The following is a 14990-nucleotide window of genomic DNA, read 5'->3' as shown; positions in this document are numbered from 1 at the left end:
AGTCAACTAGAGGCTCACTAGGGACAGTGTGTTGTCTATGTATCCACACATGTATTTGAGTTTCCAATCGATACAATTCTAACATGGATAATAAAAGATTATTATGAACAAGGAAATATAATAATAACCAATTTATTATTGCCTCTAGGGCATATTTCGAACAGTAATGTGACCATCTATAAGGCTTGACTTGTCGCTAAGGTTCATCGACTAGTTCAAGGAATTGACTACGATGAGACTTTCTCACCCGTAGCGATGTTGAAGTCGGTCCGAATTATGTTAGTAGTCGCCGCATTTTATGATTATGAAATCTGGCAAATGGACGTCAAAACGGCATTCCTGAACGAAATTTCTTAAGGAAGAATTGTATATGATACAGCCGGAAGGTTTTGTCGATCCTAATAATGCTGACAAGGTATGCAAGCTCCTGCGCTCCATCTATGGGCTGGTCCAAGCATCTCGGAGTTGGAACATTCGCTTTGATGAGGTGATCAAAGTTTTTGGATTTGTACAGACTTATGAAGAAGCTTGTATTTACAAAAAAGTGAGTGGGAGCTGTGTAGCATTTTTCATATTATATGTGGATGACATATTGTTGATGAAAAATGATATAGAACTTTTGGAAAACATAAAGGCCTATTTGAATAATAGTTTTTCAATGAAGGACTTTGAAGAAGCTGCTTACATATTAGGCATCAAGATCTATAGAGATAGATCAAGACGCCTCATTGGTCTTTCACAAAGCACATACCTTGAAAAGATATTGAAGAAGTTCAATATGTATAAGCACAAGAAGGCTTCTTGCCTGTATTACATGGTGCGAGGTTGAGCACGGCTCAACGCCCAACCACGGCAGAAGATAGAGAAAAGATGTGTACCGTCCCCTATGCTTCAACCATAGGCTCTATTATGTATGTCATGCTGTGTACCAGACCTGATGTGAACCTTGCCGTAAGTTTGGTAGGGAGATATCAAAGTGATCCAGGAGTGGACCACTGGACAGCAGTCAAGAATATTCTAAAATACCTGAAAAAGACTAAAGATATGTTTCTCGTTTATGGACCAGCGGATCGAGCGGCTCGAGCGCGAGGCCCAAGCTGAGGAGGAGCGTCGTGCTGCCCAGCCAGCACCGATCCAACCATCGGAGAATGACATCACTGCTGCCTCGGAGATGGCCTTCCCCTGGACTGGTCCGACACCGGCGCTCGTCGACCTCACCGGCTCCGAGGACGACAACGAGGACGCATATTGTAACGCGCTTCCTCATTTTTAGCTTACTTATGAAATTTTCTGTTTAATGTAATGTGGGCTCATAGGATTGTCACTGGCCTTTGAATACGACATTAATGTTTAATTAACTTTTTTATATTTTCCAAATATTTATTATGTTTTTTTGCACAGCTTAAAAATAGGACAATGTCGCGTTGGACGCATGCGTCGATTCAATTACAAAAACGGATATGAATGTCCGTCGAACCGATCCAAACAAATAAAATACAGATAAAACACGTGTCCATTTAAATCGTGTGATTGGATTGGTTTTAGAAAATAAATTTAAGCCTTGAATATTCACTGTCCGAGAACGCAACCCGCATGCGTCTGCGGTTTTAAAAAGTCGGTCAGTAGATGCTTTTAGAGGCAGCTTTAGACACTTTGGGTGCCCTTCCACGCTTTATATCTTTGAGCAGCACATGTATCCTTGCAAAGCTGTCTCCGTGTATACCATGTGGCTTGCTAAATTAGCGGGGGATCTGCTAAATACGAATGAGTGGGTGGGTGGCATCAATAATATGTGTGGCATCAATAATGTGTAAAGGGCCACAGTACGAGCGCTGGAAATGTGCTCGGCATCAATAATCCAGGTTCCAAGGCAGGCCCAAGTTGGCTTGTATGCAGAGTGCAGGTGTGTACATTAACGCGTGGGGGTTGCGTTGGGCTGTTTTTTCCCCATTGCCATTGCCATCACCATCTGCAAGCCCAAGTCAAGAGAGAGAGAGAGAGAGAGAGCAACAATGGCGGAAGTTCTGATGAGCGCATCTACGGGGGCAATGGGTTCCCTCCTGAGGAAGCTGGGAGCTATGTTGACGGATGAATACAAGCTGCTCAAGAATGTCCGTGAGGACATCAAGTTCCTCAAGGACGAACTGGAGGTCATGTGTGCGTTCCTCCTCAAGATGTCAGATGTGGAGGAGCCTGACGAACCAACAAAGCTGCGTGTGACAGCCGTGCGGGAGATGTCCTACAAGATCGAGGACAACATCGACAAGTTCATGGTCCTCGTGGAGCACGAGTCCTCCTCTTCCGATGCTCATGGCGTCACCAAGCTCATGGACAAATGCAAGAACTTGCTGCCGGACATCAAGACCCGCCGCAAGATCGCCAAGGAGGTCAAAGACATCAAGAAAGAAATCAAGGATGTCAGCGACAGATTCTTAAGGTACTATCAGATCTTGTTTTACAGTTATAGTGTTAGTACCATCAGATTTGTGACTAAGCAGATGCTTCCGAATTGTTGCCACTCAAGGTACAAGATCGACGAGTCCTCCTCCTCTGTGCCTGCAAAAGACAGGGTCGACCCTCGACTTCGTGCAGTCTACAAAGATGCCGCGGAGCTTGTCGGAATTGATGGACCAAAAGATGAACTTGTCAAGTGGTTGAATGAGGAAGAGGGCCAATCACTTAAATTTGTCTCTATTGTTGGATCTGGAGGGTTGGGCAAGACCACACTCGCCAACCAGATCCGGGTCAACCTTGGGGCGACCTTTGACTGTGGGGCTTTTGTCTCGATTTCACGCAAGCCTGACATAAAGACAATATTAAGATCTATATTGTCACAAATCACCAAGAAAGACAATGCTTACTCTAGTTTAAATGATATACAACTCATCATGGACAAGATTCGAGAATTCCTCCAAGACACAAGGTACATATTATATATGAGATATATTTTACAAAGTAACATTGCTTAATTAGCTCATGTATATATAATCCGTTGCCTGGAATTTAGCTAATGAAGATTGCTTTGTGTGATTTTACATTCGTCCTTTATTTTTATGACTTTGTTGAAAATTTGAAGTCATTGTTTTTTTGCAACCTATGTCGATCTGTTCACTATAAGATATAGCTAAAATCTATATGCCGATTTCTGGGGTCACACATTTTCTAATTGATCGTCACATGTTTCAGAAACTTGCGGCTATGTTCTGTTTACTAAATAACTTTGACATGGCACCAGTGAAAACAATAAAGTACATGCAATCCCCTTTTTGTTTGCTTGTACAAGATAAATACGCACAACATGACTGTCAATATATCTAGTTTCTCCGTTACATAACATAAGAGCGTTTTTTACATTAGTATAGTGTTAAAAACACTTTTGTATTATGGGATAGAGGGAGTATCTTCTAAGGACCCAAAGCACTTGCATGTGCAAACCACTGTTACTTGATATGCAGTACATTAGGTTTGTGTAGCGACCCGACTCAAGACGAGTCAAGCCTCTGATGTTTCCGTACCATTCCAAGATCATGCTGGTACACACTCAGTACATAATGTATATATTTAAGAGTTCAATCACACAGCTTTATTAATCGAAATCTCATAAAGAGTACTTTATTACAATAAAGAATTACAATAAAGAGGCTGAAGGCCATCTCATGAGATATCTAACGAAGACTAGCGGAAGCATCAGGTAGACGAGTCCATCCGACTCCAGGGCATGTCGCTGAGCGTAGATCGTAGCCTCACTCCTGGTCGGAAAAGTACTCTGCAACATGATACGTTGCAGCCGTGTAGGTCAGCATATGGAATATGCCGGCAAGTCATCAAAGAGAGGGGTAAAATAATAATCAACTATCTCTACATGCATATTTGGCAGGTGGGGCTGAGTTTTGCATAAAGCCAGTTTTATCCTACAACAAGAGGGGCTGGAAGCAAAATATTACTACATTGTTTGTTGTTAACGAGATGGTTCCGCCAACCAATTCTCGTACCCGAATAGTTGTTAACACCCACATCATTATTAAGTTGTGTCGAGAGTTCAGGGGAAATTCAATGCCTTCGGCTTAAGTTGTCCATGACCGTGGACACGGCTAATCGATTAGGTTGGGCACTCTGCAGAGTTTTGCACACGTTCCCCATAAGATTTGATCGCCTCCGTGTTTGTCCTCGCACTTCAGGGTGTTTGAAGACCGGATGATCAAAACATGGTCTTTCAACGGGTCCCTCTGAATCCCTGTCGGTGCCCATCCATTCCTACCGTTCTTCTACATCTGCTAGCACCGCCTGTCCAGAGTCGTCGCGTTGTCCAACCAAGCCACAGCCCATAATGACTTGTGGCTGTGCAGGTAAGCCTTGAGTCTTTAAGTCTCCGTCCGTCTCTTCGAGCCTGGGTGAAGCTTTCGGCAGGATGTCATGGCCGTCTCCAGCATCCCGGGCCATCCACTGGTTTCTCCAGGGAGCCGATCAACCGTCCTTCACCCAGAGTTGCATTGCGTCCGAGGTCTTGAAAATCTTGTCTTAACCGGTCTTGATTATTTAATCAACCTCGCATCACTCGTGTTATGCACTCAACCGAAAACCCGTCTACTCAAGCATAGCAAATATAAAATTGTCGTCCCGGGGCCAAGTATCGGGGTTGTTGTGTGCCTACCACATGATACTACAACTTATACTAAAATTTTCCAAGTACCTAGGCAGCATGCAATTGGGCAAAGAAAGGTGAACTACCATGCATCGAAAACATAGGAAAAATAACATGATCAAAATGACTTGCCTTGATGATAGTTGTCTTGATCGAGCGCTTCTAAGTAACAAGCTTCGCACTCCGGGTGATCTACCGAATACAAACACAATACACACCATAAGCACTACAATCAAGCAACAAGTAAAAATAACATCACAAGTAAAGTTTGCTAAGGCCTAAGTGAAGGAATTCAATACGCGTCACTAAGGCAGAAACTTGTTTCTGTTAAAAACACCAGTAAAAATACTTTAAAATTTTTGAAACTCCTACCACGGTAAGATTTAATCACTAGGAAGCAGTAGCAAAAAGAATCAACTCAAAATCATTTTTTAAACTCCTGGAATAAGCAGAACAAGGTTTAAACTAAATCTGATCTAACTTATATTTGAAAATTTCAAACATAGGCAAATTATATGTTTTTAAAAACTAAAGAAAAATTGGAATCTACTGGAACAAGAATCAATATCATTAGATTTCGGGATCAAAAGTTATGGCCAAAACAAAACAGAAACTTTGCTGTTTTTGGAACTAGACAGAAAAAAGAAACTGATTTGCTAACAGACAGGGGCTACACGTGGCGCGCTGTGAGTGGCTGTGGGGGTGTATGTTGCTAACGTTAGGAGCAAACGGCCGAGATCTAACTAAAACTTACTGGCTAAAAGTTAAGTGAAATAAAACCCGAGCGATTTTTGTTTAAAAACCGAAAGGTTACCCTACTTCTAATCTACACCATTGACTACGATCTAACGGATGAGAATAGGGGAAAAAAAGCTCACAGGGTGGTGGTGGTGCTCCGGCGGTGGTTGCCGGCGAGGCGAGGGAGAGCCGGCGATGGGGAGGTGCTCCGGGGGTCCTCCGGCGATGGCGACGGGACGGGGAGGCGGCGGCGAGTTCCCTCCGGCGCGTGGTGGCGACGGCGGGGCGAGGGAGGCGCCAGGGTGACTGCCCTCGGGTGGCCGAAGTGGCCTAGCCTCGGGTGCTCGCCGGCGAGGCTGTGGCAGGGGGCTTGGGGCGGCGGCTCGGCGAGGCGGTGGGAGGAACGGGGTGCGGGCGGGGGTGCGGGCTTTTATAGCCGGGGAGGGGGCTGGGGAAGGAAGGGGAGAGGGGATCCGAGAGGATCCCGGTGATCCTGGACTCGGGCTGGGGTCGGGGTGGAGTTTGGAAAGGGGAGGAGGAAGACGACCGGTGGGAGGGGCAGGTCGGCCAGGGGGGCCCATGCGGCAGTGGGAGGGAGGGGCTGCGGAGGGGTCGGGCGGTTGATCCGAAAGAAATTCGGATCCCGGGTTCCAGGGGACTCGGCCCACGGCTATTAAGTGCCCAGGCGGTGGTTCCCTTCTAAAAAAAACTTTCCTAATTTAATTCTTTTCCGAAACAGAAAAACAAAAGTGAATAAAAAGGAAACAAATCAAATATTTAATATGGGGTATTATATACCAAAAAAATCAGAAAAATATCCTCTACCCGAATAACATTTTTTCAAAGCAAAAATAAAAACTTTTAAAAAAATGTTTTTTCAGAAATTCCCCAAAATGCTTTATTTTCTTTTTGCAAATATTTTTGCAAATAAACTTTGGATTTTTGGTTCCAATATTTCAGAAATGCCCGCACTTTGGAGGGTCATTTTCCTCCGCTCTCTCTCTTGCGTGCAAGAGAGTATTTCCCCGGGCATGTCTCGTGTGAGGAAAATTAGAAATGCAAAAACAAAAGTCGAAAAAATTCAAATGCCAACTTTATTTCAATCAATATGCATAAATGCTTAGCTACAATGTAAAACATTTTCAATTAAAAAAATTGGGATGTTACAGTTTGTGATCAGTCACTTTAAGAACATAGGGTTTCTAGAGATAATAAACCTGCGGTTATCAGCATTATAATCCTGAATGAATATGAAACATCAGTTGAAGAATCTATATCCATAAAAAAAAAGAGAAAAGGGAAAAATTAATAGAGGAATTAATCATGGTCAGATCGGACCAGCCTGACTAGTGTAACATAATGACAACCGTAGTTTGTCTCGTAGCAATTTGCATGATGAATTGAGGCGCAAACCCACTCAAATATGTTGTCCTACCAATCATGAGGAAATAACCTGTTACCAAAAAAAGTAATTCCCACCATTGTTTCGATATCCATCCTCTTGTGAACATGCTATTGGCAATGACAAAACATTGTATCTTGCCACTGGCAACAGCTTCCTTCACTCGCCCTGAGCATCTCATCAAGGAATTCATAATTTTTCCTCTTGGTTGTGAAAATCTTGCTATTTTTTGTTTGCCTCCTATGGCAATGTTTTTTTCCTTACAATGCGATCAAATTGTATATAAAAGCAATTCCAATGTGCCGGCGAAGTTTTTTTTGCTTTTTATCCGTTTGGATCGGTCGAGCGGATGGACATGTCTGGTTTTGCCTTTGGGTGCATGGGCGCATCCTATGCAACCAACGCATTAGTCCGTGCGGGAATTTAAAAAAAAATAAAAAGATTAAAATATTTAAACATAAATAAAAATGCATATTAAAGCTAGTCAAAGCCAACATAACGAAATAGTATAAACATTAATAAAAAACAGCCGCCCTAGCCCACAGCCCTAGGCGTCATCCTTGTCATCGGAGCGGGTGAGGTTGAAACATGCTGGTGGCTCAGCCGACGGGAAGGCCTGCTAGTAGACTGCCTGCTCCTGTGGTGGCTCTGCATGGCGCCGCACGTCTCTCCTCCTCACGCTCCCGCCGCTGCTCCTCCTCCTCACGCGCCCAATGAAGTCGACACTCCTCCTCGGGCTCCAGCTGCATGCGGGCCTGGCCATCGTCCCGTTCCTCCTCAAGTGTGTGGTCCTTCCACGCCGCGAGGTAGCCCGCCTCCTCCTCCATCACGCCCAGCCAAACGGGTGGCGCGTTAACCCACTCCCGAATGACGCGTTGCGACTTGTAGACGCTGGTGGGTGAGGGGTGGTGCTGGCACGGGTGCGGGTGGTGATGATGGGGCCGATTGTGGTAGCGGGTAGATGTTGTCGTTGGGGGCCGATAGCTACATCGCATCATCGAGGCCAGGCCACCAGGAGTCCTCGCGCCAGACACCATGGAGCGCTGGGTCGCCTCCTCCAACGCCTCGAGGAACACTGCCTTCTCCTCCTACCCATACTGTTGACCACCCCCGACGATGGTGGAAGGCGAGCGTCGAGCTTGACGGCACCGCATCAAGCACATATCGTGCTCGGTGGAGAACAACATGTCCCAGTTAGGGGAGTCTGGCGCGTAAGCGGGGTCGCGGTGTTGCTCTGGCGTGAGGAGAGCACGTCGGGCCCGAATCTCATTGGCACGGACGTGCTCAGATTGCGGCATGGTCGGCACCGGAGTGCGGTGGGGATTGAGGTGCCAGCCATGGGGAAAGTTCATGCCCGGCCACAACAGCGGCATGCGTTATTCCCCATGGTAGTGTGTGTGGTGCACCGAGATGTACTGGCGGTCATGTGACGCTGCCGTCCTCCCCTCCTGTGGCGCCAACACCAATGCGAAGCCCTTCGTTAGCGGCCTCACCGGCACTTGTGATGAACCAGCCTCGTGGTCGCGCTTGCCCTTGCCCTCGCCTTTGCTGAACAAGCCCATGACGGCTAGGGTTTTCTGTCACCGGCGAACGAGTGGATGTGGACTGGAGTGGGGGGAGAAGTGAATGAGGCCGGACCCGCCGCACAGTTGCAATTAAGGCCCTGTTTGGTTCTAAATAAGTCACCAACTTATAAGTTGAAAAGTGCAACAAGTGACTTATTTTGCCAAACAAATCCAACTTATAAGTCACCCCAACTTATAAGTCATAAGTTGCTCCACCCCAACTTAGAACTTATAAGTCACCCACTTTTGCATGAAAAGGTGACTTATAAGTCAGATGACAACCAAACAGGCGTGACTTATAAGTCACTGATTTTAAGTCACCTGACTTATAAGTCACTTATTGAAACCAAACAGGGCCTAAAAAGGAAGCTATTATGCGGGCTAGAGGTAGGTGGGCGGCATTGACTATGACCGTTGGTGGTAGTTGGCTGGCTGGCACGCGGGCCCGGGGCAGACACTGAGCGGACGTGATTTGGGTTTGTGTCGGTGCGTTGGGCCAGTGTTTTTATCCATTTTGATCCAAAAGGACACGTGCGGATCAAATGCATCGGCGCATTGGAGTTGCTTGTACCTAGTACTCTGTGTGGAGTTGTTATCTTTGAGTTTCTTCCCCATTTTTAGCTGTGTACTATTGTGAGATACTCTCGGGATTTCACTTATCGTACTAAGTATGTTTTAGATAGTGACATCTTTATTGATGTTAGACAATTACATCAAGGTGTATTATATCTAGGATGCACACAGATGTGACATTGTTTCAGGATTTTACGTTACTTGACAGGTATTGCTATAAATATCTAATGAGCTGTAATGCAAATGTTCATAAAACTGTGTTGCAGGTACTTTATCATAATTGATGATATATGGGAGTTAGGAACATGGGAAACTTTGAAATGTGCATTTGTCAAGAATACATTGGGCAGCAGAATAATTATCACCACACGTATAGTTGATGTTGCCAAATCTTGTTCTCCTTCTACTGAAGATCTTGTCTATGAGATGAAACCACTCAGTGAGGCTGACTCAAAGAAATTGTTTTTCAAGAGGATATTTGGTTGTGAAGAAAGCTGTCCTGAAAGCTTGAAAGAAGCTGCTAATGATATTTTGAAGAAATGTCGTGGTCTGCCTCTGGCCATCAATGCCATTTCTAGCTTGTTGGCCACAACAAGGGAAACAAAAGAAGAGTGGGATCGGGTGCGACAATCAATACGCTCTTCAAAGGCCAAAAGTGATATAATAGAGACCATGAATTACATATTATCTCTTAGTTATTTTGATCTTCCCCATCACCTAAGAAGCTGCTTATTGTACTTGGCTCTGTTTCCTGAAGACCATTTTATTGAAAGGCAGCGACTGGTACGCAGATGGATTTCTGAAGGCATTATCCATGGAGAAAGTGGACAAGATCTCATGGAATTAGGAGAGGAATATTTTCACCAGCTTGTGAACAGAAGTCTCATACAGCCCGGCAACATAGGGTATGACGGCAAGGCAAAGTATTGCAGAGTCCATGACACCATCCTTGATTTCCTAATTGACAAATCCTCCCAGGAGAACATGTGTACTGTCCTGAAGAAACAATGCAAGCCTAATGGCATAGTTCGTCGGCTCTTTGTAAAGGGAAATGAGGATGAAGAAATCGTGCAGCAATTGGATTTGTCACACGCTCGGTCAATCAGTGCTTTTGGGGATATCAAGCTATTGCCTTCGCTTGGGAGGTCAAAATGCTTGCGCGTGCTAGACTTGCAAAACTGCCATCAGTTGGAAAATCGTCATATCAAGGGTATTGAAAGACTCTACCAGCTGAGATACTTGGATATCTCTGGTACAGGAATCACAGAGCTACCCAGGCAAATTGGGGAGTTACTGTATCTAGAGACGCTAGATACATCCTATGGATTACGTGAGCTTCCTGAAAGCACAACTCAGCTACAACGACTGGCGCGTTTGTTTGTTTACCGCGGTTGTAAGCTTCCAGATGGGCTGGGAAACTTGATAAACTTGCAAGAGCTTGCTTTCGTTGATGCCTTGCAGTCGAAGCTTGTGGAAGAGCTCGGCAAACTAACAAATCTGAGAGAGCTGAGGATTAGATTGGACACTGATGGGATAGAAGGCGACAAATTAGAACAGTCCAAGGAAAAGCTGGTGTCCTCTCTCTGTAAACTGGACGAATGCGGCCTCCGTTCCCTGAGTATTGATTATGAACTGGGAGGAGAAGAGCCGTTCCTCCCTGCTTTGGGTTGTATCCAGGAGGTTTGTGTATATGGAGAAGATATCAGCCGGATTAGCAGATGGCTCGCATCACTTCCCAACCTACACATGTTATTTTTTGAGGGTCCGAAGATAGAGCAGCAGGATATTGAGATGATTGAATTGATACCCAATCTGATCGAATTGTCACTGTGTTTCAGAGAGGACGCTGGGCGGCTCATCATCAGTCGTGAAGGGTTTCAACAGTTGCAGAGTTTTGAGGTTCACCATTGTCGTATGGGAGTTTTAATGTTTGAACCGGGGGCTATGCCGAGGCTCAAGGAGCTTCATCTCTCTGCCTTAGACAGAGAGCCCAAATCTGCTGCGGTCGATTCCGACTTTGGCATCCAGCGCCTCTCCAGCCTTGCTCGCCTCACTGTCAGCATAGACTGCACTGGCTGCACGGAGGCAGAAGTAAAGGCTTCGGAGGATGCTTTCAAGAGCATGGCCGAGGCGAACCCCAACCGTCCGATACTCGAGATGACAAGACTTGTCCGCAGTATATGTTACGAGAGGAGGAAATAGATATGGCCGGCTCAGGTACTACTAACAAGTTTGTACTTTTGTGTTCGTGAGCAGTAGATCAAAAGATGTACATATGTATATGCCTCATTCTTTTTCCGGTAATCTATTTCAGCTACAACGCAAGCCGTGAAGTCCTAGATGCCTAAACTGAGATGCACCTTTGGTTATATATGCTGCAACAAATAGAGCTCCACATTTCTATTCGGGCTACCTCTTTGTCTCAAAGCTGGTGTACTCTTGTGGTTTGTGTTGCACAACTGGAATTAGTGGAATGACTAGGAATAAGTAAGACAAGTATCACGAATTCGTGGAATGCAATTTTTTATTTCTTTTTGCTTCTGTAAACGGTAACATTCTTTTTGGGCATAAGTAGATTGTCATTTGACCTTGCATCAAGTGTAGTTATCTTATGATAGTAGATTGTCTCTCCTAGTATTTTTCCATTAATATTTGTGTATTATTAGATTGAGACTTAGATATGTAACCCAGATTTCTGTTGTTAGGAAAGACATACCGTGTACCTTATCAGAAGAAAATATCTGTGGATCTATATTCTATAACCTTGCATCAAGTGTAGTTATCTTATGATAGTAGATTGTCTCTCCTAGTATTTTTCCATTAATATTTGTGTATTATTAGATTGAGACTTAGATATGTAACCCAGATTTCTGTTGTTAGGAAAGACATACCGTGTACCTTATCAGAAGAAAATATCTGTGGATCTATATTCTATAACCTGTATGGACTAATCAGATCCCCATTTGTTTTGTATTCATTGTGCGCGTGAATCATACTCAGTTTAGTCTAGGGTTGGTCGGTGGCTGGCGGTGTTGTAGTTCGAGGCGGGGATGGTGGAATCCCCCAATGTTTATTTCTGATTTGTTCCATGGTTGGTGCACTGACATCTCCATACTCTGCAACAGCGGACACCAAGGCCCGCAAGCGTCAGCACGTCAGGGGAAACATCTTGACCGCGGCAGCGACCTGCCCATCCTGCTCATACGGTCATACCCTGAGATGACCGAATTCCACGTGACCAGATCGCGACGCTCCATTCCATCAAACATCCGCCGAGCCTCGTCCAGCATCCCGAGCTTTCCATACACATCGATCATCGCATTGCACGCGAAAAGCTCCTTGTCCAGCCTGTGCTTCACCGCGTACACGTGCATAACCAGCGCAAGCACCCAGTCCCCAGCAGCGCGCACATGGGCAGCACACTCGACACCTGACATATTCAAAAATGAGCACCGCGCCGGTGCGCCGGCGCTTCCGCTGGTCAATAATCGTCAGATCTGACATCTCGTCCGCTCTGCACCGATGCACAGCCCCGCGCGTCTCCGACCTTCTGTCGCACGACCACCCCATCCCTTCCCTCCTCCCCCCGGTCGTCATCGCTCGTCGCAGCATCCTCATGCCCTCCCCCCCCCTTCGTCGCTCGCCGTTCGTGCGTGCACAGGCTTGTCCCTCTGGTTGAAGCTTTTTTTCACTTTGGTTGAAACTTTTCCCATGTCACTTGAAGCTTTTTTCACGACGGTTGAAGCTATTTTCGTTTGTTCGTTGTAGCGAAAATGACAACCTTTTTTCCTGTCGGTCTGTGGTTGAAGATTTTAAAACATATGGTTAAAGTTGTTGTGTCAATGATTGTAGCTTTTTGTGTTCCGGTGTCGCCGGTTGAAGCTTTTTATATCGCCGGTTGACGCTTTTTTCATCACCGGTTGTAGCTTCCCTTAGTTTGCATGGTGGATGGCCCTCGGTTCTCGTCGTCTCTGGTTGAAGCTTTTGACAATGTCAATTGTAGCATTTTTTTATCACCGGTTAAAGTTTTTTTTGTCACCGGTTGCAACATCATCGTCTCTGTCATAGCTTTTCAGGTCCAACACCGGTGGCATCCCGATGCGGCGGAGCAGGGAATTTGTTGAGAAGATGGCGTGGGAGGCGGCGGCCTGTTCGCCGAAGGAGAAACAGGAAAGGGGATCGTCCCCATGCTGACGGCGGAGAGCTTGAAGCACTGCCAGGATCCGCCGCTCGTCGTCGTCGCTCAACGTTGCTCGTCGTCGCCGCTCGCCGTCAGTTCTAGTCGACCCTCGCCGTGCTGCTTGCCGGTTGCAACATCGGTGTGCACGAGGTAGAAGAGGGGAAAAGCGGGGATGGTAGGCCAAGGAAAGCTGGGACACGTGGGGAAGGCTACAAAGCGTGCAAGCGCGCGATGGGAAACGATCCCGCGACCCACGTGCGTCCGGCGCAACGGTTCGGCCAACGCGTGAGTAAAAATGTTTTCCTTAATAATTGTGAAAATGAAATAAATAAATGGGTCATGCCCGTGTCGACACTCCTGCCCAACCTCACGGCCAGACGCGACCCTAGGTGGCCCATGTGTTGGGCCAGACATGCGGGCTATCAGGGCGACACACTATGACCGACCCATTTGGCTAGGATTGGTATTATCTTTATCTAATAATAAAAAGGCTATCGCTTCCGTCGGAAAACCCACCGAGATGATTTTATAAAAAAACCCTTACTCTTTATGACATTAAACTTGTAGTATATATTAAATATTTTTTTAAATACTCATATCTTTTAAATCGTAACTTCAAATTTAACATATTATACATGGAATTTAATTAGAAAAATATGTAGAATTTAAATATGATATTATTTTATCTGTTAACCGTTTAATAAAAATACTATCTAGGGTGCAATCTTAATAAATAAGTCATTATTCGTCTTTCTTTCATACCGGTACTCATCCGGGTTGGGGATAAACACGTCAATAAAATCTGGATTAGAGATGAAATTGAAGGTCACTTGACTCATTCTTTGTACGTATTAAATCTACATGCAAGCCGTGTTAAACTAGAAGACATGTGAATTTTTGAACTGCATTTTTGTAGGATAAGACCATCTTTATTTGTATCGTAAGTATAAATTCTTAAATTATAGACATTTTTTATAAATTAAGAGCGTGTGTCGTATGGTATTTCTTTCTTCCGTTGCAACGCATGAACCCTTTTGCTAGTAATACAAACACAGCTAGTTAAACGGGTCAAGCTAGTTGGACCGACCCAGTAGCATGGATGCACGTCAGCATATACAATACTGGACCGAAAACCAAAAACCGAACAAAAAACCTAAACCAGACCAAAATGTAGGTTTTTTTAGGTTTCGGTTTCTGTTTTGGTTTTGAAATATGAAAACCATTTGGTTAAACCAAATTAACCAAAATTGAGGTTTCTTGGGTTCAAATGCGTAATATGCTATAGAATAATAGTTTCTAGCCCATTTAGTGCTTTTATTTATGTGATTAGCTTAACTGCTTATCCAACGTCAATTTTCTATCTTTTTCTAATTGTTTTTTTCTCATTTATGGTATATATCATATATTTACATGTGGAAAGTTATGTGTTGGTTTAAAAATTCACGTCAATTTGGTTAATTTTGTTATTACCAAAACCAAACTGAAAGTAAATGGTTATTATCAAAATCAAACCATATATGTGTATAAAACCATATAAATCATAAATCAAATAAAATGAACCGAATCAAACCGAAGGCACGCCCTGAGATGCACGGCACGGCATGCACAAGGGTCATGTCTGAGCTGAAGGCTGGACACACGGTTCGGCGCTACATGCTCCGGCTAGCTAAAGAACAGCCCAATGGGCTAAAAATGTCCCAAAAACAATCTAGTATGCCGACATCCTAGCAGGTTTGGCGTGTTGTTGTGTCAACCCGAATAACAGTTGGACGGTGCCTAGGCCAAAGCACACATCACATGAGCTCACACGATATGAACCATTTAGTAAATGTTCCCTTGCGGGTCGTGTTGTGCCAGGCACGACTAGAACGGGCCGGGCCGGGTCGTGTG

At 44.9% G+C, this 14990-nt stretch overlaps 1 protein-coding gene across 1 annotated transcript; it reads left to right on the top strand.

Moving 5' to 3' along the window:
- Positions 1 to 1760: 1760 nt before the first annotated feature.
- On the top strand, positions 1761 to 11682 carry LOC123412104 (disease resistance protein RGA5-like). The gene is made up of 4 exons (XM_045105049.1): positions 1761 to 2437; positions 2525 to 2923; positions 9187 to 11137; positions 11235 to 11682. Exons 1-3 carry the CDS (start codon positions 2013 to 2015, stop codon positions 11120 to 11122), a joined length of 2760 nt encoding a protein of 919 aa, XP_044960984.1. The 5' UTR covers positions 1761 to 2012; the 3' UTR covers positions 11123 to 11137; positions 11235 to 11682.
- The last annotated feature ends 3308 nt before the right edge of the window (positions 11683 to 14990 follow it).

This window comes from Hordeum vulgare, chromosome 7H (genome assembly GCF_904849725.1).
Source record: "Hordeum vulgare subsp. vulgare chromosome 7H, MorexV3_pseudomolecules_assembly, whole genome shotgun sequence".
Lineage (NCBI taxonomy): Eukaryota > Viridiplantae > Streptophyta > Magnoliopsida > Poales > Poaceae > Hordeum > Hordeum vulgare.
The sequence above is the reverse complement of the archived record's forward strand: the minus strand, read 5'-3'. Positions and strand labels throughout refer to the sequence as shown.